Here is a 26863-nt window from a genome sequence, read left to right as displayed (position 1 = left end):
CCTGTCTGCACTCTGCTGAGGAGCTGGGAACCAGCCAGGAAGGGGCCTCGCAACTTCCCGCCGAGGGGAGCCAACTGCGCAGGAGCACCAGGCTCTGCCTCACGCGCCCACCAACGGTGAGGGGTCCCCATGCCAGATCGCCATCGCGCTGTCCCTGTGCTCCCAGAGTGGCGGGGCTGCTTTCTGCCGGAGGTCTTTGCTCCCACTGCCATCCCCACGACAGGTTAGGGGGTCCCATGGGATGCAGGGTGGGGACGCTCCAGGGGCAGCCCCAGGTTGGGTCCCTGCACGCACGCCCAAGGGATGGGGTGGCAGTTTGGCGGGTTGTGGGATGGCTGTGTCTGGAGGGCGGCTGTCTTGCAGGGCTCCGCGGTGTGTGCCATGGGGGACTGGAGCCTGCTGGGGCGGCTGCTGGAAAGCGCCCAGGAGCACTCCACAGTGGTGGGGAAGGTCTGGCTCACCGTCCTCTTTGTCTTCCGCATCCTGGTGCTGGGGGCGGCTGCTGAGCGGGTCTGGGGTGACGAGCTGTCTGGCTTCTCCTGCGACACGCAGCAGCCTGGCTGCCAGAACGCCTGCTATGACAGCACCTTCCCCATCTCCCACCTCCGCTTCTGGGTCCTGCAGATCATCTTCGTCTCTACCCCCAGCCTTGTGTACTTGGGCCACATCCTGCACCTGGTGCATCTAGAAGAGAAGGCGCAGCAGCAAGCAGCGGCACGGGCCAGCAGCGGGGCCAGGCGGCAGCGCCCCAGGCAGCCTCGGCTCCCTGTGAGGGACATGCGGGGATGGGTCTACATGCGGGGGGCCATCCTGAGGACATACATCTGCAATGTTGTCTTCAAAGCTCTCTTGGAAGTGGGCTTCATTGTGGGCCAGTATGCCTTGTATGGGTTCCAGCTGAAGCCCCTCTACACTTGCAGCCGCTGGCCCTGCCCCAACACTGTCAACTGCTACATCTCCCGGCCCACTGAGAAGACCATCTTCATCCTTTTCATGCTGGCGGTGGCCTGCGTGTCCCTGCTGCTCAACCTGGTGGAGATCTACCACCTGGGTCTCACCAAGTGCCGGCAGGAGCCAGGCTCCAAGTCCTACACCCTGCCCAGTTCTGGTGGCCCTGCAGGGCCCCACAGCATCCGTGTCACCCTGCCCAGCAGTGGCAGCCCTGTGACTGCTGGCAAACCCCCCCATGTCTTGGCACCCCTGGGGAAGGCAAGTACCTGGCTGGGGGTGGCCAGTGGGTCCCATGGGAAGGCACGAGTGGCAGACCTGGCAGTGTGAATGTGGCCTGCTGGGATGCTCAGGGATGGGTGGTGCACAGGCAGCCACAGCTGTGGTTCTTTCTCTGGGTCCTGCCAGGCTTGTGGCATGGACCCCAAAGCCAGCATGACAGATGTGCACAGCTCCAGGGACACAGCTCAGCCACTCCCTGCTCTCCTGGGAGCAGCATGGCTGAGAGTAGGGCCAGGCTGTGTCAGAGGCCTGTCAGCCCTGGGGGAGCAAATAAACACCCACTGCACCTCATTCGACTCCTGCTCTACCCACTGGCACCGCGGCATCACTCTCAGGCTGGTCCATCCTCTGGACACACTGCATGGCCAGGGTAGGGCCACCGCTGGGTTGGTCTGCAGCCCTACAGGCTAGGGACGGGCAGGCAGAAGCAGGGCAGAGAGAGGCCGGGCATGCCAGGCCAACAGCAGTGGGCCAGGCAAGGTAAGAAGAACAGGCAGGCAGGGATGGACAGGAGCAAGGTGCACAACAGCAGTGGGACACTGGCCCTGTTCTCCTGCAGTGCCCACCCTGCCCAGGGGTGAAAAGCAGGGGCTGCAAAAAGTTTTCCACATCTTTATTTGAAATGAATGGTTTCCAGAGACACAGGGTCAGTCCTACCACCCTGGCATCACTACAACAAGACTGGTGAGCAGCTCACTCTCCACATGAACACAGAGAACAGATGGCCCTGGGGCAAGGGCCCAGAACAATATATACAGGCTCAACGGGAGATCCATGTACAGCTCAAGAAAACCAACCAGAACACGAGGGGCAGGAAGCAGCAGGAAGTGCCATAGCCAGAGCCAGGCTCACCCTGGGCAGGGCGCTGGCACCCCGCTGCTTTAGGAGGGAGGGGGAGGCCAGGCAGAGCTCCTTGCTTCTGCCAGCACCTGCCCAAGCCCCCAGCAGGAGGGGAGGGACCCACTGATGGCACCTTGCACTAAGGAGAGGGGTTACGCCAGGATGGGAGACAGTGGGGAGAGGGGGGCAGCGCTGGCACAGACCTGTCTCCCTGTTTTCTGCAGACAAAATTGAGGGAGGCATCCTCATGGCAAGGCCAGGTCTCTGCCCTCACATTCCAGTGCCAGCTCCCTCCACTCCCTGAGGCCAGCCCAAACCTCTCCCAGCCCTCTGGGAACAAGAATCCCCCCGACCCAACAGCTCTCAGGATGCTGCTGGTCCTTCCCCACTGGCTTGAAAACACCATCCTACTACAGCAGCAGAGCTACTGTTCCTGCTGTGTGACCTGCAGCCTCTTGAGTGGATGCTAAAGGAAGAGGGGAATTAAAAGCCTCGGGACCACTGGTCCTAGACAGCCACTCTGCCGTATTGTGCGGTTCCTGCCCCGGGGGCAGAGGGAGAGGGGGTGTGTGTCAGGGCTGGGGGTAGGCGGGGACAGGAGCAGGCAAGGGAAGCTGCCCTGGGGGCTCTGCCACCCCTGTGCTGTAGTGACTGGGCCCGGGGAAGATAGCTCACCCAGCAGCCATGACAAGAGGCAGGGCTGAGTACGCAGGCCACGTATGTAGGAGATGCCTGTAACAAGCAGGATGGGATGTTCAGGTCCAGTAATGATGAACAGACAGCACTGCCGAAGCACCATCCCCTCCCACGCTGCACAGCCCCTGCCCTGCAGTGGGAGGCAGGGAGATGAGGTGTCCAGGGCTGCAGTGCAGCCAGCCTGGCAGCACCTCACTCTTAGTCCATGTCATCCTCCAGGCCACCGAGCCGACTGTGCTCCTCATAGATCTCCCTCACAGCCAGAATGCGGTTCAGCATGCTCTCCAGTGTGCTCCGGTCCATGGGGATGACTGAGTACCAGAGTGGGGACTCGGCAATGCACGATCGTTCAGGCTGTAGGTAGAAGACGTCGTTGCGGTTCCGCAGACTCTCGGGACTGTAGAGAGAGAGGAAGGCGAGCCCTGGAATATCAGCTCCAGAGGCTCAGAAAGCCTGGCTGGCCCTCATGGTTATGGGCAGCTCAAGGCTTGTCACAGCCTCTCATCCTTTGGCAGAACAAGGACACAAACTGAGTCTGCAGCTCCCTGCTCAGGACCAGAGCTGCCAACCAGGCAAGCACACATACTGCACAATCCTGCCGGTCTGGAGTAGTGGAAGGGGCCAGAGAGAAGCATTCTCTCAACCATAGTCTATACAAGCAGTGCAGACCCTGGGCAAGGCTTCACACTCAAGTACAAATGTTTGGAGAGCAGCAGCCACTCTATGGCATCCCACCAAAACTGAGAGGTGGCCCCAAAATGTCCCATGCCCCTCCTCCAGAGAAAGTCTCACCATTTGGAGAGATAAAACTCATAGAACTTGACTGGGCATCGGAGTGGGTTCATCCTGTTCTCCCGCTGCTCCAGCATCGGTACCTCCTCCTCACGCTTCCGCTTTCCAGAGCTGCTATCTGCAGAGGGGGAGAGAGCAGGATCACAGCTGGGAACTGATGGGGGAGGCAGGGGGAGGGACAGAGAGATGCTCTGTCAGACCCTACCTCGGCCTTTCTTCTGCTTGGCAGGAGCATAGTATCGGATGCTCACCACCTTTGTCATGCCACGGGCCGTGGTACACTTGCGGGACTGGCGCACCACATTGGTGAAGGAGAGCTGCATATGCTCCTCCGCTGTCTGCAGCCCGAAGAACTTGGTGTTGAAGAACATGAGGGTGTTGAGGAGCACAAAGGGTGAGTAAACGCCCAGCTGCTTGCACTCCCAGAGGTGCTCCTCCTCCACACGTGAGAAAACCATGTCTGCAACGCAGAGGAAGAACCAGGTCACATCAACAGTGGCCTTGTGGCAATCCCTTCACCCTGCCCAGGCAAGCTCACTGCAAAAGACTGATGCTTCACAACATGCCTTTCCCATGAGGGAAAGCTGGGATACTGGCTCTGCCCAATGATGAGCCACCCCAGCGCACAGCCAGACCACAGGCCAGAACCCAAATCAATCCTAACCACTTATCCCTATAGATGGCCACAAAATGAACTCCAGGTCAGTGCTCCACCACACTCAGCGTGAGACGAAGGAAAAGCAGGACGCAGGACAGACATGGCCAGCTCCTGTCTAGACACACAGGTCTGAAGCCAAATGCCTCTGCCTGGGACAGCCAATACACAGAGGTGAGGTTGGATCCGTGAACTAACCACTGACAAGACACAGCAGAGAAGGCAGCCTAAATCCCAGCATCATGAAAAGCCTCTGCAGAGCTCAAGTCAGTCCACTCACAAGGCAGCAGCATAGCAACCCTGGCCAACTCAGCACAGTGTGTAGGGCTCACCCATGTGCTAGGAACACAAAGGCATGGGCCAGTGTGCCTCCTGGCTTGGTATCCTCTTTGCCAAAGGGTGGAGACATCACTGTGAAGTGTTGTAAAGATTCAAACAGCCCCAGGACACAAAGCAGCTGTGCTTTGCTGCCAGCTACCCTAACTCTAGGCAACAGAAGCTGCTGAGGCGTAAACCAGGCTGGCTCCACTGCCAGTATGGGTCAGTATGACCCCAAGACACAGTGGGGGTGCCTATGTGTTGCCTATGCCAAGGAAGAGGGTTGAGGCTGGGAGAGCACAATCAGATTGGAGGATCCAAGGCTAGAAGCACGAACTGGGTACATGTGGTGACACATACTATTTGGTAAGATTGTGGGTTGCCAGCCGCTCAGGGACTTGTTCAGCTCCTGCACGAAGGTCAGGTAGTAAAGGTCTGTAAATATATTCACCATACGATTGTTCTCGAGCAGGTACTAGAAAGGACAGAACACACAGTCAAGAGAGACACTGCAGCACCTGGAATGCAAACCTTCCCCAGAAAGCCCAGGGCATGCATGCAGAGCACCCCTCCTTATAGAACCAGAGCTGCAGGGCAGGCTCCTAAAACCAGCCACTTCTGAGAGCTGTGAGGAAAAACCCAGGGCATGACAAAACAGATTTGGTGCTGAAGAAGGAATTGAATTTGGGGAGATCTCCCAGCCCTCCTCAAGATGTGCAAGAAGGGTGAAAGGCTGGGGAATAGCTGCCACCCTACCCACTGGGCTTGGGAACAAAGACTGAACCAGGTGGGCTGGGGTGAAGCACTGAAGGACAGTCCAGTGAGTCTCCTTGGGTCCCCAGAAGGCAGAATAAAGGGTACAAGCTCCCTTCACCAGATCTGACCCTCAGGTCTGGCTGTGGAGGACTTGAGGGCAGCAAGCTCCCTCTCACCTGCTGGATGCCAAGGCAGAGGTAATAGATGCTATCTGGTTCGTAGCGCTCCCCATTGGGTCGTGTTATCTCCTTGACAAACTGGGCCAGGCCGTAGTTGAGCTCAGCTGCTGTGCAGGCCAAGATGTCTTCCTTGATCCTCATGGGCTTGGCTATGGAGACAAGCATAGCAGCCTCAGACAAGAGCCTGCAAGGCCAGAAGCACCTCAGCACCCTGGGTCCCAGCTTCTGGGAGGTTTCCTGCCACTCCACCCCATCCAGACAGGGCACTTACGGCCAAAGCGGAGCTCCTCTCCCTTGCTGGTTTCTCCCCCTGCATACTTGGCTTGCACCCAGGACTTCCAGGCATTCACACCATATGAGTAGTTCAGCACCGTGCAGCTGGGCTGGCTGCTCATTGAGTCCCGGGAACAACTTTCAGAAAGCACCAGACGCTTCTGTCCCTGCAGAGAGGTGTACTGTGAGACTGGGCACCTATCTGGGACAGATGCAAGAGTCCTGGCCATCCCTCAGACCTGCTAACTGCCAGCTCCCTCCCAGTGCGCCTGTGCCCATGCCAGCAGGCATCCTTCTGCTGACAGCCAAGCCAACAAGGCCCATTAGTTATGATGACCACAGGCAGGAAAGAGGCCAGCTCTCACATGACCTGTACCATTCAAAGCTCCTCCAGAGTGACAGACAAGTATTTTCACTCAAGGAGTGGCCCACAGGCCAGGCATGCCCTGAAAGGAGAGGGCACAACCTCCCCAGCACATCAAAGCCTTCGACACGCTTCACCTTGTACGTCCCAGATGGCAGCTCCCACTCCAAACCCAAAGAGCTTTAAGCAGGCAGTTGTGAAGGACAGTCTATTTTTCTTACCTTAAACAACCCGTTTTGCACATTTTATGTATGTGTCTTGAACAAACCTGTTTCACAGTGCAAGCTTTATGTATTAGCCCTAAAAACCAGCCTGCTTTGCAGTACAGCCTGCTCCAGGGAGGGAACAAGCCCTGCGAAGGTGGAGCAGTGCTCCCTCCTCGGAGATAAGAGGGTGGAGCAGTGTTCTCCCTTCAGAAACTTTAGTTGGGGCGATTGATAAAAGGGACTTCAGTTGGAGCAGCTACCCAACCTCCCCTATCCAAACAGACAAACCCTGCAGAAGAGGGGTGTTTCTGTACCTAGGGAGGGCCACTCCCTCATCTACAGGTGTACACTGGACTTGAGGAAGTCCACTGTCTTATTTATAGTGGACAGAACCCCCTTGGAACCCCCAAAATCTTGCATGCTGCGCCTGCATCCTAATTAGCATGGAAAGCGAGAAGAGGAGGGGATAATGTGAACAGGACTCATGAGTATTAATGGAAAGGGACAATAAAAATATCAATAATCAAGACACAGGTGTGCACCCACCCCCAAAGAACCAAAGATCAGACTGGACCAGCGAGATGTTGCTGGACCCCAGGAGTGGTGACATCTCTTTCTCTTTCTTTCTTTCTTTTTCTTTCTTTCTTTTTACTCTTTTTTTCTTCTCATTATTAGATAGAATTAGGGAAAAGCATACTTTTATACAATCTGTGAAACATTACCTTTATCCCATCTATGAAATGTTACTATTAAAGTCCATTATTGCTGCCAATCTACTGACCAAAGAGGGTTATTAACTCACTACCTTCGCTGAGCAAAGGGTCTCTGCTGTGCAGAGGAAAACCCCTTTTAAGGGAGGATACAAAGGATTCACCTACCCTGACACCCACCGAGTGGGACGGGACAGCAGTACCCACGGAGAGCTCACCTTTCGGACAGCACGAGGCATATCTTGCTCTGTGGACACATCATCCGGTCCCACCAACCCACAGTCAAAGAGGAAGTCCACACTGGGGTTGATGTCTAGAGGGTCTGAAAAGAAACACAGGCAGAAGGACTCAGTTGAGGCTTCTCATTCTCTCCCCTGTGCTAGCCTGGTTCTTACAGCAAGATGAAGAGTGAACACACGGCCCAGCACTTCACAACCTCCACCACTGGCTGGCATGAACAAGCCACAGCCCAACAAAGAAAATGCATCTCTGGCAGATGATGCTAAGCTTTCTCAGACTAATGAGAGCCCCACATTCTCCCCTCTGACAGTTTTTTGGTTTTTAAACCTGAGGAACACTCCTCATCCTCTTGTGCCCGGCCAGCACTGGAGACAGCCTGGCAGAGGCACCCCAGTTCTCCTTTGCTGCTAGCACCCTGCCTCAGCACTGCTGTGTTCCTTCAGGCCTCTGCCTCTTCTTCCACCTTCTGCCTACTAATGGTCACTCAGCAATTCTGCCCTCTCCCAGGACGTCACGCCCTCTCTCTTGCCTTGCTGGATCCTCTGGAATCATCATCCAGAAGCACATCAGCGGTGCTGTCCTGCTCTTTGTGCTGTTTCTCATTCCCCCTTCTCTGCAGACCTGTGTTCACAACTGGTCAGTCAGTCTAGACAAACACACACTCCTTCAAATGTGGTGGTCTCCTCACCCCTGCTGTGAGCAGTCATCTGCAAGACTCTCAGTTCCTGGCCTCAAGCCTGGTCAGTCAGAGGGCATGGGGAGGTAAGTTCACACAGCTCTTAACGCTGCTGGCAATGGTCAGCCAAGGGCAGTGGGAGGACCCTGCTGCAGCATGAGCAGCCCTGCCTGCCTGCTTCACCCAGCTCTTACTCTTAGGAAAGTCAGCCTCCAGGTCCTGGCCCGGCTCATCGAGGACATTTGCCATCTTGACAGCCATAGCCAACACATCGTCCCGTGCTGGTCCAAACAGATCACAGTCCTCCAGGAGACCCTCTGCACTCTGGTTACTCACGAGATCTGCAATGCAAAAGCAGATAATAAACCAAATTCTCAAGAAAGTCTTTTGCCTGTTTTCTCTGTGATAATGGAAAACGTCACAGGAAAACTAAGGCAGGCTCCCTGTAGCACAGTCTTGTGCTCAGAGTAGCCCCACAACACCTGCACTACCCAGCTTTTCCTGAACAGCAAGGCATTGGACATTTGTCCTCTCCCCAGCCACAGTCCTAGTCACTGGGGCTTGAGGAACGCAGGCCCCAAGTAAAAAGATCTGCGAGGTCAGGACTGCTAGTCTTCTGGCTGGGAAGCTGCTTTAGGCAGCCTGAACAGCCACCTGAATAAACTAACAGTGCTACACATGTGCCACAAGACTGGCACCCTGAAAAGGACAGTGGCAGACACTGGTCTCTGCTGCAGCTCTTCCCCCTCCTTATACTTCCTCAGTGGAAGTTGAGGACTTGCTCTTCCCGCCTCCCTTTCCAAAGGCTTTGAGAGAGCTGTGAGCCAGGCAGATGCTCTAGCTCCAAGAGCCAGCAAAACCACATGATCCCAGCTGTTAGGCCAGACCAAGCCATGGCAGAACCTACCGCACAGGTCCGAGGAGGCCTTGTCCAGTTCCTCAGCCTCTGCAATCATCTCAGCCATGGCCAAGATGTCAGCCTCCAGGGGATTGGAGGGGATCTTCACCTTCAGCTCCTCAATGGTCTCCACAATCTTATCTGTGCTCTCCAGTGTGGTGGGCAGGAACATTGGCACAGGCACCTGTTGACAGCAGCACACCAGGCAGAAAACTGACACTCAGGTGACTAACGTAAAAGCAGAGGCAGAAGAGGACAAACAGAGAAGCAGGAAGTCTGCAGCAAGGGAGGATCGAGACAGTAAGAGAACACAAGCAGGTGGAGTGTATTGCTTACCGGGACAGGCATGGAGAAAGGCACAGGTACTTTCTGGCAGTACATATGCATAGGCACAGGCACGAAGATTGGGACGGGGATTGGCAACACAATCACCTGGGGCTTCCAGTCAGCCTCTGACAAGAGCAAAAGTATGTCAGTGAGCTTGCCCCCACCAGCTCCTCCACCCAGCCCTGCTGCGCACTGCCATGCCCCCCAGCCATCCAGCACCAGTGGCCCTTTCAGCCGCCAGCTTCTGTCGCTCACAGGCAGACCTGGACCAGCAGCAAGCCAAACAGCCCTGCAACAAGAGGCTTGCCTTAGCCAGATGTGCAAGCCCTGCTCATATGTTGCCCTGCTGAGAGGTCTAGTTGCCTTGCATATGCTGGAGACCATGCACACATGCCCAACAGGAGCTACACAGTGGACCCTGCTCAGCTGACAGCCCCTCAAGCAAGCTGACGATCTCCAGAGGAACAGGAGTTGTCGCACAAGAGATGGATCATGCTGCAGTACTCTGTCTCTCCTTTTGCTGCTGATGGAAATGGGCTCCCTAGCTCCAGCCCTGCTGTATGTGCCCTGCACTGCCCTGAGACTCCTCAGCTGCTCTGTGCAGCATTTCAAGCTGGATTCACATTTAGTCTGGAGCAGGGACACGCCAATCGTCTTTCCAAAACACCTCTGTAATCCTGCAGTTATGTCATTTTCCTACCTGTCTGACATCCTTTGGACTTCATTTCTATCTTGCAGGAAACACCCCGGTTCTGCATCAGTGGTTTACACATGGCAGCTTTGTTTTTCCGAGGGGTGGCTGGAACTGGAGTGGGCAGGGGAGGTGGTGCAGCGGAAGACATCTGAGCTGAGGAAGTCTTTGCCGACAGCTGAGGAAACGCAGAAAGCAGAAGACTGGTGTCCACCTAAAGCAGCACCACCTCTTCCCAACCACGGGTACAGCTGAAGAGACTCCCAAAGCACCTCCTGGAGCCTGACAGTCCCCAACACACACACACATGCAGACGCTTCCATGGTCAGACCCAGCCAAAGGACCACCAAGCTGCTCCTGGCAGGCAGCAAGCCTGTGCAACATCTGTGCAGCAGATAGCATGGAGTCTGGCACTGGTTGCTCCTGCCCCATGGGGCAGCAGGGAACACAGCGGGACAGTGACTATACCTAGGCACAGGGCAGCACTGTGCAAAGAGAAGTCAGTGCCACAGTGGCAAGCTGTTCTGGAGCCCATCATCAATTTCTGGGGAATGGTTATTCTTCCCCCTTGCAGGAGATATGCTGATGCTGCCCTCCCCAGCAGCTCTTATCAGCTCCTGCCACCCAGACATCTTAAAATGTATTGGTTGTAGAAGAACGACATCTCCCCGAGCAATGGCAGATCTGTACACTCTCTGGGAACAGCCCCTTCATGCTATCTTGCAAACTCCTACCTCCAACAGGCTAAGCTCACCATGTTAGTCTCTGCCTTCTGTGGGGAAGGGGCAGGTGGTTTTGGCTCTGAAGTCTGACCTGTAAGAGAAAGCAACAACTTTTAAGTTCAAGGGCTCCTGGGCTAACAGGTCCCACTGCTGGGACTGGAGGTGGCAGCAGCCAGAGGGCAAGGATAGGCTCCCCAGAAACTGCTCCTGGCCACTGCAGGAACAGTTAATGTTTCCACAATCTCTAACCCTGGAAGCTCAGAAGACACCACAACTCCAAAATCAAGTCATTCCCATGTCATTTTGTGCTCCCTTGCAGTCCACCCCATCCCCATCACAGTAGGTCAGGAGAAATCCTAGCCCCTTGTAGAGAGAGGAATCCAGGGCTCTATTCCCAGCTCTGCCTATTGGCTTGCTGTACCGAGCCATGGCCCCTCCCTGTGCCTCCATCTCCCTGCTACAAATATCTTGGCAAAGTGCTTCGAGATCTCTAGGAAGAAGGAAGAAAGTGACAGAGGTAGTAGTAGCATTAGAGATATCCCAGAAAGCAGAGATAAAGCTTTGACCCAGCCCTAGGGATGCAGTCCATTCCCCTAAAGAAAGAGGGGATCACCTGCAGGTAAAAGGAGCATGTGGCAGACACTAGTCTCAGGTGGTGACATATCATCCTGGCTTGGATGATAATTCCATCCCATTTGCTCTGCAGAAAACCTGCACCTATCTCAAAGGCTGATGAGTTAAAAAAAGCACCTTCATCCAAGTCTCCCGTAAGCCCTGGTTACCCATGTGAGTGGGAAAAAGAACTGCCTTCTACAGCAATGACTGACTGTGGGCTGTGCATGAAGCAGACACCTGCAAGGAAAGCAGCAGGTCTTAGCACCCAAAGGGAGTGGCGGGTCCATCTGCACCTGCTACATACAGATAGGTTCTCCAGGAATGACGCAGACTCCTAAAGGTCCAACGCATGGGCTTTTGCACTGCTCAGATTTCCTCTGTCCCAAGGAAACACAGGATAGCTGTCGACCAATGGGGGGCCCAACAGGGTCCACTTGCTGACCACTACAGGGGGATGGGTAAGTTCCAGTTGGAGGAAGCTCCCTAGCCTGCAGCTGAGCATTCAGCCATAGGATTTGCAACTGTCTCAATGGGTCCAAGAACTCCCCCTGACCAGCCCGAAGCGGATGGGCAGCAGGTCTAGGTAGGAGACATCAATGGTTTCAATGAGAAAAGACAAGCTATGGAGTATGAGCAGAGTTTTTGCTGCAGCAGAATCAAAACCAAAGTTGACTGCCCCACAGGCCAATGACTTAGGACTAAGGGAAACAAGATCCTCCTGCCACAAAGCTCCGTGTGTTATATGTCTAGGCTTCCAGGAAAACTGCAGCTTATTCTTTACTCTCATTGCAACACCAGCAAGAAGCTGTCAAGGCATTGTCTGCACCAACTGTGACTTTCGGCCCTCTATCCTCTCCAGCTGGATGGACCCATGCAGAGCCAGCCCCCCTTGGAAGTCTTTGGGCACAGTTTTGTGGCAGAAGCTCCTCAATCCCTCATTACACAGACTGTTCCCAGCAAAAGAATGGCCACTTTTATCGTCAGCAAGCACTCTCAGGATCACCAGGTTGGCAGCAGCCACTGGGTCATAGGAATTAATGGTTTTAGGCAACCACTGGCTGCAAGAGAAGAAGCGAGCAGGCAGCAGTTCTGTCCAAGATGGGTCTGAAATCTAGGTAGTCCCTTGTGAGCTGGCAACACAGGTGCCAGGTCCACAGGAGACCCTGGCTGGACCAGGCAGAAGCTGTTCCTCACTATGCGCTGACAAGCTGCTCCTCCTGAAATCCCCTGCACCGCATGCTGGGCTGGAAAGCTCTCTGTGTAAGCACACAGCAGGCCCTGGCTCCAGCATCCTTCTTTTGTAAGCTGAGCAATATCCCACAGTCCCAGGACAAGAATGTCCACAGCTATCCCACCACTGGCAGGGGATGGGTGTAGAACACACAGAGGGCCCAGTGCCACCAGCAGCATTCACCAAGCATAGCAGCTGCTGGGGCAGCCTGGAGCTTGTGCTCAGCCAAGCACTCACCACTGCTGACAGGCTTTTCCTTGGCTGCCCTTGGAGTCCTCTGCCTCACAGGGCGCACAGAGAGGCAGCTGTGGCACGTTGAAGGGTGATGCCCCACGTGCCAAACAGCAGTTCTTGGGAGCCTCCAGAGACGTGGTGGAGGGGGGCGCTCAGACTCTCATGGTTGTTGACGGTGGAGAAGGTACTTCTCAGTCTTGTGGTCCATGGCTCCAAGGTGACAGTGGCCAAATGGCGTGAAACATGCTTCCCTCTGCAGGCAGAGCTTGCTCGCTGTGCCCATGTCCTAAAAGCAGTGTTACTGGTTCCTCACAAGCGAAATGCCTTGAAAGCAGAGGACAAATGGAACAGCACGGCCAGCGCCATGGAATCACTTGGTGAGCTACAGGAAGCAGCAAGTTTAACACCTCTTCCTCCCCTGGGCAGCAGGACAGTCTATGCCCCATCAAGCAGACTCCCCCTGGGCATCCCCGTGCCAGCAGAAACCAACAGCTCCTTGTGCAGGTCACTCCAGTGTGCTGCCACTTCAGCTGTTGCCTCACATGGCCTTTTACGGAGCATGGCTCTTGGAAGGCAGGGTGGGATTCCCCTGGCTGGGGGAACCTGCTGCTTCTGGCAGAGCAGCTCTGCTTTGGTGTCTAAGCAGCACTGACATCCAGGGATTCCCCTGTCTTGCAATCAGCCCACTGCTGTCAGGAGAGGAACCAGGAAGAGTCTGGAGATGGAGGACAAGGTCTCTCACAGAAAGGTCCTTGTTTTGGTTTCCCCTCCTTGGTGCACCCAAGTCAGGGTTTTACACCTCATGAAATCCCAGGGTGGGCAGCAAAGCCCTGAGCCTGCGATGCAGGTATCTGTTGTAGCTTGATGCACTGGAGCGACTCCCACCATAAACTGCAGGCATTTTAACTAGATCACACAGATTACATGGAAGATCATGGCCTATGAAAGACCAAGCAGAGTAAGACTATGGAAGTGTCTGAGGGCCGAGTGATGTCTTGTCACTGTCACTACGAGCACCTTCCATCCTGAGGGACCCCAAAGCACTTTGCAATCTTCCGTAAGCAACTGGCTCAAGTTAATGACAGGAAATGGGGCAACAGGCAGTGAAAATCTCCTCTCCAGCTGGAACTCCACAGATGCAGAATAGGGTTATCCAGGACATGGGGTTGACAACTCCCCAAAGCTGCAGCGATCTTTGATAAGTGGTAGGACTCCAATTTACCATCACAAGACAGAGTGCCTCCAGCAGCTCAGCACTCCCTCAAGATCGTTCTAGGTTCAGCTCTGGCTGAGGAGAGCCCACCTACAGCATCACCAGCACCACTTCCTGCAGCACCCTGCATCTTCCTTGAATGTTTCCCATCCAAGCACTGACCTGGCCCAATCCTGATTAGCTTATGAGATCTGAGAAGGTCACAGCTCGGAGGTGGTGTGGGGCTGCAGGTGGCTTATCATGCCAAACCACACTGTTCCCTAACCCTGTAAATCGAGCTCTCCGCTGGCAGCACGAGGACGTTAAATCCCTGAGTATCCTCACTAAGAGTGTGAGCTACAGGCAGCACGCTGGCACCAGCTCCTCCTGTCTGGGCCCTGTGTGTCATAGAACCATAGATGTTAGAGATGTAGAAGCCCCATTAGGTCCCACTCCGTCCTTTCCCCCCCAAGGGCCAGTGCAGGATTGTTCCCTAGCGTCTCATCCAGTCCCGGGCAGGAAGCTTCCACCCCTCACTGTTCAGTCTTCCCTGTGTCTCTCGGACTGAGCTATGCAGGTCCCCTCCCTCCCTCCTACTCACTGTTCAGCAGGCTCTCGGGCCCCTTCTGCGTGTCCAGGTTGGGCTGGTTCTGTTGATTGTAAAATCGCAGCAGACACTGCTGGTTGCAGAAGTGTTTGATTTGCCCCCGCCAGTGGATGGTTTCCAGCAGCTTCCCCTGACGCTTGCAGGCATGGCACCGAGCTGCCTAAAGCCCGCATCAGCAGAAGAGAAACAACGAGTAACTAACCACACCCCCTCCGAGTGCAACACAACTCTCCAGTGAAAGGTGCACATAGCAAGGTGCTGTGAGCTTCCCCACAGCAGTGCCCTGCCAGTGCCAGCCAGGGACTCCAGCGGTGCGAACTTCTCACAGCAGCACTAGCCGCGGATCCAGCACTGTGAGCTTCCTCAGTGCAGTGCTCTGGCAGGATCAGCTGGGGACTCCAGCTACGTGAGCTTCCCCGTAGCAGTGTCCCGTCATTGCCAGGCAGGACTCCAGCAGTGCCAGTTTCTCCGCAGCAGTGCCAGTCAGACTCCAGCAGTGCGAACTTCCTCAGTGCAATGCCCACTTATCTGGGTGCCGTGCCCACCACAGCACTTAGCACAAGCTGCCAGTGCCAATACTGACCTTGAAGTACCAGAGCAAGTATTTGCTTTTGCAGTCTTCACTACAGAAGTCCCAGGTGCTGCCCTCCAGCTGCTCGGTGACCGCCCGCTGGCAGGTCTGAGAACAGTAGGTGCAGGTGATGCAGCACAGGCCCAGGTTCTTGGTGAAATCCTGTTTGTAAAGAAGCACACACCCTGCGGAGAAACAATAGGAGTGAAACCTTCCCAGGATGAACTGGGGGGCCTCCCTGACCCAAACATAACCAGAATCCAGGTCTGCGGAGACAACAGAGCACACGCAACACACTGTAGGGAACAATCCAGCACTGGCCCCTGGGGCTGGGATAAGATGGGACCTCATGGGGACTTGCCATCTCTCACCTCCATGCTTCTAGGAAGAGTCTGACTCCAACCTCCTGTGTGCAGGAACCCAGCAGGCAGGGCAAGGCCAGGTCAGGCCAGCCCAGACGCAAGAGCGTAGAAGTGCATGATGACAGGAGGAGCGGAGCTGCCACCTGCTGTCTCCCCAGCCCCCAGAGAGAGAAAAGCTGTGAGAAAGCCCTCCCCAAGGACACAATGAACGGTAAAGATCTTGCCCTAGGGCCTGGCTGGACAGCAAGCCATCCCCACAACAGTCCTCCCTTCACTGCATGGCAAGGCTCTCGCCCCAGGGCCTGGCTAAGAAAGTCTCCCCTCTGTTCCTCTCCATGCTCTCTTCTCCTCCCCCAGCATGGGCTGGCATGGGGGCTCTGCCTCTCCTGTGATTTCCCCAAGTACCTTCGCTGCAGAAGTTCTTCTCCACTCCAGAGAAGCGGATCTTCTCATGCAGCAGCTTCTCCTGCTTGCAGTGCTCACACTGAGACACCACGCCACGCAGCCGCTTGAAGTCCTCACAGCAGTCCTTGCAACAGAACTGATACACCTTGTCCTGCCAAAGAGACCGCCACCAGGTCAGCCAGGTTGGCAGGAGGTCCCCACACTTCTTGGGGAAGCAAGAGCAAGACTATGGGGCTGAGCCAAGTCCCCAGCAATCCTGGCACAGTGTTTAGCAGAAGTGGTTTCCTCCTGCCCTTCTGACATCCTACGGAACATCAGGAGCACAGCACTCAGTGCACGGTCTCCAGGCACATCTCTGCAGCTAAGGCATTCAGAGCACTGCTGCAGAAGAAGCTCTGCTTTGAGCAGGGAGAGGAAGGAGCCCTGCGGTCCTCACCGGGGTTGGCATCTGCCTCAACGTCCCCCTGGGAAAAGTCCTCACCTGCCAGTCCAGGATCTCCGGCTTCCCACTGAAAAGATTGTGGCAGTAATGGCAGTTGAGGTGGATCCCACCTTCCGGGCTGGTGCGCTGCAGGAGATACGAGACAGCTCATGGAGAGGGAATCACGCAGAGGTCAGCAAGCAACTGCTTTGCACTGCCACCACCTCCTGCCTCCTCCACCATTCACAGCAGTCCGTCTGCCCCCTTGCTGCCACTGTCAGTGACTCACAGTCAGTCCATCAGATCATGTCTCAAGCTCATGGAGAGCAGATTCTTGAGCAATTTCACTTTGCTTCCAGTGTACTGGGTCCAGGTCTTCACAGGATGGCAAGCTTTCAAGCTGCCACCCCTCTGGATTTGAAAACATTAAGAGATGGGGGCTCTGCTACCTCTTCTGAGAATTTCTCTAAAAGATCTTGAAGCACAGGTGCCTGGTTTCTATTTTCAAGGTAATGCAACTTCAGAATTCAAGCAGCCATTCCCATCTCACCTTCCTCTGCTAAACAGACATTTAGCACTTGGCATCTTGTCCACAAGGATATATTCATTAATAAAGTCATCCTCCTGGGTTTCTTTCTGATAACCTCAAATAAAGCGCTCTGTGAGTGCCTCAGCACACACATTTTTCAAGCCCAAATTATTCTGTCTTTTTTCAGCATACTTCCAATTTTTCTTCAACATTAAAAATAAACTGGACATCGGATGAACATCCTTCCTATCTGCAACATTCTGGGTAGTTCTTTTGCTCCCTAGCCCCCAAACTCTAACTCCCTGTTCCTTTGCTCGTACTTGCAATAACTTAATCTTCCCCTCTGTGGCTGTAAACTAGATGCTCATACTGAATGTCTTATCTGCTCTAACCCCAGGGTCTTTTAAAAGTCTTTACTTTCACAGGACTTACATCCCCACACTACTTGAAAACGGCTGATACAGGTCTTGCACTGTGAACTATCTGAACTGTGTTTAAGCACACAGTAGGAAGAACCAGTCTTGTCAAGTAATCCAACTGCTTTGCTTTCTGTGACTGCCCTGACCTCATCATGAGTTAACACTTCACCAGTTTTTGTTTCATCTGCAAAATTTTATCACGCTTACTTTAACTTTATTGCCAGATGACTGATGAAGATGTTGAACTCCTTGGGCTTAATACTGATCCCAAAGAAGCCATCTTGAAACACTCTCTTCAGTGTTATTTCTTTCTTTCTTTGACAAGTGTGTTCTGAGGTCTGCCAGCAAGACAGTTCCTAATCCAGGCTATGCATGGGTTTACTCATACATTACAGCGCTGATTTTACATGGCAATAATTCAAGTTATGTGAACTACGTGAACTCCCTGGTGACTGGAAAAAGGGAAACATTGCACACATTTTGAAAAAAAGGTAGAAAGGAGGACCCTAGGAACTACTGACCTGTCAGCCTCACCTCTGTGCCTGGGAAGATCATGGAACAGGTCCTCCTAGAAGATATGCTAAGGCACATGGAGGACAGGGAGGCGATTTGAGACAGCCAGCATGGCTTCACCAAGGGCAAGTCTTGCCTGACTGACCTAGTTGTCTTCTATCATGGAGTGACTACATCCGTGGACAAGGAAAGAGCTACAGATGTCATCTATCTGGCTTTCTGTAAGGCCTTTGACACGATCCCCCACAACATCCTTCTCTTTAAGAGATACAGATTTGGTGGATGGACTGTTCAGTGGGTGAGGAATTGGCTGGATGGTCACATCCAGAGGGTAGTTGTCAATGGCTCAATGTCCAGATGGAGACCGGTGACCAGTGGCATTCCTCAGGAGTCCATGAGGGGATTAAGAATATTCAACCAGTGCTGTTTAATATCTTCATCAATGACACAGACAGTGGGATCAAGTGCACCCTCAGCAAGTTTGCAGATGACACCAAGCTGAGTGGTGCAGTTGACAAACCTCAGGGACAGGATGCCATCAAGAGGGACCTGGACAAGCTCGAGAAGTGGGCCCATGTGAACCTCATGAGGTTCAACAAGGCCAAGTGCAGGGTCCTGCATCTTGGTCAGGGCTAGCCCTAGTATCAATGCAGGATGGGGGATGAAGGGATTAAGAGCAGTCCTGCAGAGAACAACTTGTGGGTACTGGTGGATGAAAAGCCAGACATCAGCTGACAATGTGCACTTGCAGCCCAGAAAGCCAACCATATCCTGGGCTGCCCAAAAAGAAGCAAGGCCAGCAGGTTGAGGGAGGTGTTTCTGCCCCTCTACTCTGCTCTTGTGAGACCCTCCACCTGGAGTACTGTGTCCAGCTCTGGAGTCCTCAGCACAGGAAAGACATGGACCTGTTAGAGCAGGTTCAGAGGAGGGCCACTAAGATGATCAGAGGACTGGAGCACCTCTCCTATGAAGACAGGCTAAGAGAGTTGGGGTTGCTCAGCCTGAAGAAAAGGCAGCTCCGGGGAGACTTTAATGCAGCCTTTCAATGCTTAAAGGGGGCTTATAAGAAAGACGGGGACAAACTTTTAGGAGGGCCTATTGCTATAGGACAGGGGGTAATGGTTTTAAACTAAAAGAGGGTAGATTTAGACTAGATACAAGGAAGAAATTTTTTACAATGAGGGTGGTGAAACACTGGAACAGACTGCCCAGAGAGGTGGTGGATGCCCCATCCCTGGAAACATTCAAGGTCAGGCTGGATGGGGCATCGAGCAACCTGATCTAGCTGAAGATGTCCCTGCTCATTGCAGGGCACTGGACTAGATGACCTTTAAAGGTCCCTTCCAACTCAAACTATTCTATGATTCAAGTTTTATGAAGTATACGACTGTAAAAACTCTACAGCTACCCTACCAACACCATTTGTCATCTCAGCGAAGGATTATAGCAAGGATTTATTAAAAACAAAACAAAACACCCCAAACACAAACACACACACACAAAAGCAAACACAAAACACAAGAAAAAAACAAACCCCAAACCTAAATGCTGCAACTGCCAGGAACTAACTCTCTATCTCTAGATTCTTTAAGTTTTCTCAGTTGCCCAAGGCATGTCCTGGCCTAAGTTTCACAGGTCTTCCTGGCTGTTGCTTTGTTCTTTGACAACTGTACAAAATTAATATTCTTCCAGTTGCTTTTGAATACCACAAACATTTCACATATGCTGAAACTTAACATCAGAAGATTAAAAACCACCAGTCAAGCCTCTGAGGATTATTAAGCATGCGGTAACCAGGCCTACTAGTTGCAAATTTTTAGACAACATATCCAAAAAGATTTATGTCCCTTGGTGATGCCTGGCTCAGAGGGCAGCTAAGCCCCTTTCCACCCCACTAGCAGGTGCCCATTGTGCTTTGCTAGCTTACTTGTTGTGCTTTTGCCTGTGCCCCTGTAAGGCCACTACATCCCAAACCACTCATGCAGCACAGCTCGGCACTGTACACCCGCTGGGCATAACCTGACAGGCAGGAGTGAATTAGAGCCTCCCTTATCCCAACAGGTGAAGAGGGAGATAGGGCCAAGACCGAGTTACTGGCAACTACAGTCACTGCAACTCTTGTGCTCCAGCAAAGACTTTCTTATGGACCCTCCTTGAGGAGCTTGAGGAAGGTGGAGCCTCTGCTAAGTGTGAAAGAAGGCATGAGCTCTATGGCCCAGCCCAGCACGAAGGATATTTCAGTACCTGGAATTTGGTCCAGCAGCTGGGGCTGCAGAACTGGTAGACAACCCGGTCTGTCTTGTTGTAATAGCAGGGTTCAGATAAACTCTTTCTGCAGAAGCTGCATGGTCTAGGGGGACCTGATGAAACAGACAGGAATTGGTGAGGGCGGCAGCACAGGACGTGGGACTGGATTCTGAGGATGGCATGCAAGCTACTCACTCATCCTCAGTCTGTCAAGCTATTATCAAAAAGGAAGGGACAAGAACACCAGGAAACTAAGAGCACCAGATTCTGCTAGGACAGAAATATATTAAACACAGATAGAAAGCAGAGTGGTTCTAGAAAGTGACCTTGTCTCTACAGGAATCTGGACAAAACAGGCTGCAATACTTGCATCAGAGACCATACCCATTCCTGGACACCCTAGTACTCTGTATAATGGAAAGGGCAGTGCCAGCAGAGTACAGCACTACAGCTGCCTCCAGCATTCTCAAGAATAGCAATGTACACTACCCCTCGGTATTAAGATGTCTACATGCTGCAAGGGACCCTCCTTATCCAAATCTCCTTCCATTTTTCTCAGTGGACTCCTCCCAAGGCAAGCAACATGCCTTCTTTCCAGTCCCATCCACAAGCAATAAATAAATAGTACCAAGGAACAAGTTAAGAGTAGAGAGGTGACTGATTCCTTGTATGTAGGTGCTCTTACCAACCAAGCCTGACTGTTTCACTTTGTGGGAGGTGGTGCAGCAAATGGAGCAGAACAGGCCCATCTTGCCACTGCGATCCACATTGGGCAGCATGTCGAAGTTCTTGCACAGTGTCTTGCACCACATGCACGGGTAGACCCGAGTATTCTTCTGCAAACACAGAGCAGAACAGAGCTGCAAGGGAGACCATCATAGCTGGTGAGGTCTGACCCTCATATCCCACCCCACTACTGTATCCACCACAGGGCAGCTATCATGCAGGGAACACCTGATGTCAGAGCCAGGCTCATAGGCTACAGGTTCAGGTGGTGGCAGCAAAAAAGCTGCCTTCAGCATCTCACCTTCCCATTTCAAGGGTACCCTTGCAGGAGCACAGAGTTTGGCAATCCCATCAAGACAGTAAAGTGAAGTCTGTTCAGGCCACAGAGGAATATACCCAGCCAAGCTTTGGGGAGACATCCAAAAGAAGCCAGCCCACGCTAACTGCATGTAAGTGTCGCTGCACAGTCCAGCTTATTGAGTGCCTGACCCATGCTCAGGTCCAAGACGGGCCCCATGCAGAATAAATTCTGTTTGCCTGCTTCAAAGTTTCTCCACAGCAATCTCTTAAATGTTTTGTCAGCAATAAAATTCAAGGTGATTCAAGTCACCTGCTATTGCATAAAGTCCCCTGTGCCACACCAAGCAAAGGAGCTGTGGGCCCAGAGACCCCACACCCCACGCAGCTGACTCCACACACCTTCTTGTAACTGTTGAGACAGGCTGAGTTGCAAAAGCGTTTTTGCTGGCCTTCATGGAAGAGGTACTCCAGCGGCAAGCCCTTGTTGTAGATGTAAAGTCCGCAGTTGTCACAGCAGTTGGTTTTCAGCCCCTTGGTGGCCCGAAACTTGGTGAAGCAGGTGTCGCTGCAAATGCGGTGAACCACGTTTCCATTGCTGACCTCATGCTGGATCTGCAGAGACATCATTGCTGTCACTGCCCCAAACCACCACGTGCCTCCTTCCAAGCACTACTGCTACGGCCCTTGCAATAACGCTGTTACACTAAAACTCAGGCAAGTGCCATACTGGAAGCAGATGTGGACTCAGGCTGGCCTCCCTAGCCAAAAGTCAGCAGAGCAATTGGGAGGGCGGAGTGGCAGGAAGCAACAAGCCTCAGTGCGGAGAGAAGCAGAAGCCTTATTCTTTCTGCTGCAATAAGGGCTGGTTCACAATAACAAGGAAGGATCTGGGAGTGAGCCCAAGCCAGCTCAGGGACTGAGGCCTCACACCACAGGCAAACCTGGCAAATGCCCCATGATGGTCTCAGGCAGGGCTAAGCGCTGCAGTCACAAGCACCTCATCTGGGACATGGGAAGGACAAGGGATTTGCTTACCTCGCCAGGTCTGTGGCAGACACTGCAGCGGCTGGTGTCTGAGGCATCTGCAGACTGAGGTACTGGTCTGTGCTGCTGGGCCTCGTAGAGGGAGAGGCAGACAGAGGTGCAGAACTCATGGAAAGAGCCACCTGAACCAATCTGGGCAACCACAGAGTCCTTGGTGTTCCAGATCTCCCTAAGGATCAGGAGGGGATGTGTTAGTGCAGGGACACACCAGTCCTGCCACGAAGAGACAGGATGGCACACTGCAATGCACAGGACTTTCTGGTGTCCCAAAAGGGTGGCAATAACTGTCTCATAGCAGCTTCTGTCCCAGCCCAGAGGGGTGGTGCCTGAAGACATAGCATGTGGGAAGTTGTTTTGAGAGGAGGCTGGGATATGGGGCATTGTGACTGGGGACAAGCAGGGAAAGGCAGTAATGTGAAGAGGGTGTAGGGAGCATGGGTTATGCCGTGTGTGAAGGAAGACATAGGGCAGCAGTGGGCAGGAGTGATGCGAGTGAATGGGAAGCATGAGGGTCACAGGGATGGGGACTGGCAGGTAGGGCTGTGGGGCACGTGAATGGGGTCTCAAGCATGGGAGCATTGAGGAAAAGGGAACGAACACACACTTTTTACAGAAGGTGCATATCTTCTTGCCAGGTGGTTTTTTTGAGAAAGTGGTGAGACAGGAGCTGGAGCAGAAGAGCTGAGGGAGCCCTTTACGCTGGTAGGCAGTCTGGCCCTTCTGCAGTGGCGTCCGGCAGTTGGCACAAGTCATCTTGGTGACAGTAGAGCGGGCAGCTCGCTGAGCCATCTGAGTGCGTAAAGACATGCGAGTTGAGCGTCGGGTACGAAAAGGAACAAAATCCTCGTCATTGGGATCATCCACCATTGCATCAGAGTCTTCATCAGAGACCGGAACTGCAAAGCAGCAGAGAAAGATGCACAGACATTTCCATTAGGAACTGAGAAACCTCTGCCACGAGACACATGCTGGGGCTTTCTGGGGTCACCTTTCTGGAGTCTCTCTACATGCTTCGTACCTGTCTGGGTGGAATGATAATGGGACCCTTAAAAGATACTCTGTTGGAATTGGAGATGAGTCAGGAGGTCTTTAAGCAAACTGGGCTTAAGTACAATTCCTCTCTAGGAAGTCATAATTTGCCAAGGTTGAGCAAAAGCCCGAAGTGTGAACATTTACAGCACAAAACCCTCCAAAAACTCATAGACCTTAAAGGGAACAAGCTGGATCACTAGCCTCCAGCACAGGCTCCACAGGCAGGCAATGAAGGAGCAACACACAAGTACTAGGGAATGGCAGGGTGACAACATCTCAAAGAACAGAGACTTCATGTACTTCTGCAGGGAAATCCCCAAAATGCAACCTTCCTTTGGGCAGCAGGCTGCCATAGAGACAAAGGAAGAAAGTTCCCGGCTGAGGAGATGGAAGACTGATTTCCTGTGAAGAACTCCAGTTTCATCCCACTACTTGGTGCTTGGTGTCCACACACCACTGTAAAAATACTACAAGCCTCCCTTCAACCTAGGTGCCCTGAGAAAGCAAGGCAAGTACCCCAGGATGAAGACTCATGGGGTGAAGGGCCATCCTATGTAAGAGGAAAGTCTGCACAGAACCTCCAGAGTTCTCGCCATACTCATACCATGAATAACCTGCCCACAATGGGCCTGGGCCCTGCTCACCGACTGAAAACAGGCACTGTTCAGCCCTAGTTACTCACTGCTTTCAGAGGAGTTCACAGTTTCAGGCCTGGCAGTTTCTGATCTTCTGGCTCGTTCACTTCTTTTCTGCTCCTAGAAGACATACAGAAAATACTTAGACTAACCATCTGCTAGGACAACTATGGATAAATATCCCAGATCATGGTGGACTTCCAACTTCTGGGATTTGCCTTCCCAATATCTAGGCTGAAAACAGATAAAATTCTATGGATACCTGACCAGACCTGGCAAGATGGGGGAGACAGAGAGTAGGCTTACGAGAATGATGTTCCAGCTAGGGGTAGCAGAGACATGCTGAAGCCACATTACAGCACAGTGGTAGTGCACAGGGATCACTCTGCTACAGGAGACATGCAAACTCCATCCCAAGGGGTGATGAGACAGCCAGTGTCCCTCACGGGAGCTTGACAGCAGCCAGCCAGCCACCCTCTATGCTCCTGTAGCATATGTACTTGACAGCATTCTCCTCACCTTCTCAGGTGGCAGCTCACTTCCCTTCCCAGACAGGTCTTCTCCTGTAACAGAAGCACAGAAGAAGCTTGCATCTAACATCTTGTGTTTCTCCAACAGAAGAGGCCAGGTGTTCTTCAAATGCAGCCACCCTTTAAGTCAGTCTGCACATGAAGCCTCAGACGGCCCTGGCTAACAAGCACAGTTCTGTTGGTGATCAGATACAGGAAAGCTCCTAAACCTATCACCCATGAATCCAAACACGCAGCTTGGGAGGAGTCCTGGAAGGGGGAGACCTCCCTGCATGAGGGAGGCATGCTGGGCAGTTGCCTCCAACTGCTTCTGACTATGACTGAGCACCTCCTAAGGAGGGCCAGCCTGGACAGAGGGACTGACTATTGGAAACACCTTCTGGTGACCCCTCAGTTCCAGCAAAGACACCAGTGACGAAGAGTGTGAGCTAAGCTGATGCACAGCTGCAGCTTTATCAGGGAAGTTCCTAGCTGACACAGCACTGAAAATCAAAGTTAAAGCTATGAAAGCCAGAGCAAGAGCTTTTGTGCACCAAAGGGGCAGCCTCCAGAGCAAAATTTCATTGAAGCAAGACTCTTTCCCCAAATCTAGCCCATCAGTAGTGCTGACAATTTCCATAGCAAGGGACAACGGGAAAAGCTGGAGCATGAAATAGACTCCAACTTCAGCAATGTGTAGCAGGATGACCTCCTGAGCAAAACGAAGCCAAGTTCTGCAGAGATAACAACCTACCTGCTGGTGGTGAGGCTTCCCGTGCTTTCAGTACACTACTTTCTTTAAGTGAGTAGTTCCCACTATCATCGCCTTCCTCTGCCTGGTTTTCCCCAGTGGGCTCAGGGGGTAAAGCTGCAGTACTGTTGTCCAGGCCCAGTTCCACCTCTGCTTCCCCTGCCAGCCCTTCCCTCTGCATGGGTGAGCTTTTCCTTGGTGCCTTCAACCTCGTCTTCTTTGTCTGTTTAAGACTGAGTTGTGGGGGATCCATTGGCAAACTTGAGGACTGTGCTGTGATTTCTTCCGCGGCTGGGATATTGCTGAGGTCTCCGGAGTCAGGAACATGCTGTCGGGGCAATTCAGGGGCATTGTCATCAGACAGCACAGGAACAGCAGCAGCACTATCTTCCTTTAGGTCTCCAGAATCATTTTTTGGTGCATTTTCCCCTTCTTTCCATGTTTCTGGAACAAGGGCTTCTCTAGAGAGGGCAGAGGAGTCCGCCAGTCCATCCTCCACATCCTGGGAAGGATGTGCCTTATACAGGCCATCCAGACCCTCTGATTTATCTAGCTCCATCAAGTCAGCAGTTTTATCCAAGTTATCTAAGACATCAGATTTCTCCAGGATATCCAAGACACTAGGTTTATCTAGAATGAGGTCATTTGATTTGTTTAGTTCAGACAGGCTGTCTGCTTTCACTAGAAGGTCCAAGTCCCCATCTGCAGTCATCTGCTTGGATTGACCCCAGTCAGGAGGCTGAAGAACTGAAACTTCCTGGGTAGAAGCTGTTTGGGAGCCCAGAAGATCTTCCCCAAACTCCATGTCAGCAGGGAGATCACCAATAAGCGGTTTGTCAGGCAAGGACAGAGGGTCCAAAGATCCCGAAAATTCACTGGAATCCATTTAGACGGCAACTGGAAATGAGAGAGAGACTTGCAAATTAATGAAAAGTAGTCTAACACAGTGCCTTAATTGTGTTCTGAACACTGCTGGAGTAAAACAAGGCCCAGTAATACTGCTTGCCATAACCAGGATACTAGCAGGTCAGTCACATCTACTCATGAGGTTACAGAGCTCCAAAGACAAACAGCAGCAGTGGGATGCAGCAGTTAGGTATAGCAGACCTTTCTACAGCCTCCATGCACTTCACCACAGCACGGCAAACAGACTTTCTTATGCTAAATGACACAGTGGGGTATCAGAAATGACTTAAGCACCAATTCAGGAGGCTTCATGCAACTGTTCTGTGGTGTGTAACACCCACTTCCCTGCCTTCCTGTCTATCTCACCAGACCCAAATAATCTGGTCTGTCCTTTCTCCTGATCTGTTCTCATGGAGCTAACACATCTCTTATTTTTAAAATATCTTTTATCTTAAACATAGAGGCAGAAAGAACTCCTTTACAGCTCCGTAGCCTGAGCCTTGAACAAGATATAGGATAACAAGATACATTAATTTTAATTTTGTCAGAGGACATATATAAAACATGTTATAGTATAACTACAGCCACAGCATAGCCCCATGTGGGCTAATATTTGGACACAGAACAATTGGAAAAGCTTAAGTTAGAACTAGGAGAAATTCTGGAGAGTGCCAAGAAGAAAGGTGGTAAAGCCCATGATGTTAAAAGCAGTCATAAGAGGAACAACAAGTAGCAAAGTAGACACAAGCATGCAATGTGGAGTCAGGAAAAAAGACCAGTGTGACTTTGCAGGGTACAGACAGCACACTCTCACAGGAAGATGTGATGCTGACTGCTAACATCAGAGGGACAGAGTTACAGCCCAGCTCCTCACAGCTGATGTCATAAGACATAAAGGGCAAGACTGAGATGAGTGTTTATACCAATATTGGCTAAAAATTAATTATACCCCCATAAAGAGGTAATGGTTGACAGACCTGAAAAGGGAAAGGGAGAAGGAGCTGGAGTCTACAAGGAGGGAGGCAGAGTAAGACTTGAAGT

The 26863-nt window shown here is 52.6% G+C and overlaps 2 protein-coding genes across 2 annotated transcripts; one reads left to right on the top strand and one right to left on the bottom strand.

Annotated features, from left to right (window-relative positions):
• The first annotated feature begins 381 nt into the window (after positions 1-381).
• LOC104342365 (gap junction alpha-3 protein) lies at positions 382-1278 on the top strand. Its single transcript, XM_009945959.2, has one exon. The coding sequence runs from the start codon at positions 382-384 to the stop codon at positions 1276-1278; it is 897 nt and encodes a 298-aa protein (XP_009944261.2).
• Positions 1279-1827: 549 nt separating this feature from the next.
• On the bottom strand, positions 1828-25802 carry ZMYM3 (zinc finger MYM-type containing 3). Its single transcript, XM_086470364.1, has 24 exons — positions 24920-25802; positions 24176-24219; positions 23704-23776; positions 22594-22885; positions 21981-22158; positions 21345-21557; positions 20605-20755; positions 19917-20032; positions 16272-16358; positions 15791-15941; positions 15036-15208; positions 14447-14612; positions 10606-10664; positions 9861-10029; positions 9170-9285; positions 8843-9017; positions 8130-8276; positions 7238-7341; positions 5738-5906; positions 5464-5615; positions 4892-5006; positions 3764-4018; positions 3559-3676; positions 1828-3163 (listed from the first exon to the last, which is right to left on the bottom strand). Exons 1-24 carry the CDS (start codon positions 25800-25802, stop codon positions 2965-2967), a joined length of 4305 nt encoding a protein of 1434 aa, XP_086326490.1. The 3' UTR covers positions 1828-2964.
• Between the last annotated feature and the right edge of the window lie 1061 nt (positions 25803-26863).

This window comes from Leptosomus discolor, chromosome 9 (genome assembly GCF_034619465.1).
Source record: "Leptosomus discolor isolate bLepDis1 chromosome 9, bLepDis1.hap2, whole genome shotgun sequence".
Lineage (NCBI taxonomy): Eukaryota > Metazoa > Chordata > Aves > Leptosomiformes > Leptosomidae > Leptosomus > Leptosomus discolor.
The sequence above is the reverse complement of the archived record's forward strand: the minus strand, read 5'-3'. Positions and strand labels throughout refer to the sequence as shown.

Coding starts and splice junctions, on each gene's coding strand:
- LOC104342365 (XM_009945959.2), top strand. CDS start 382: ATGGGGGACTGGAGCCTGCTGGGGCGGCTGCTGGAAAGCGCCCAGGAG.
- ZMYM3 (XM_086470364.1), bottom strand. CDS start 25,802: ATGGATTCCAGTGAATTTTCGGGATCTTTGGACCCTCTGTCCTTGCCT. Junction 15,209..15,790: donor GAAGAACTTCTGCAGCGAAG/GTACTTGGGGAA, acceptor GTTTCTCCGCAG/GGTGTGTGCTTCTTTACAAA. Junction 3,164..3,558: donor GAGTTTTATCTCTCCAAATG/GTGAGACTTTCT, acceptor CTCTCTCTACAG/TCCCGAGAGTCTGCGGAACC.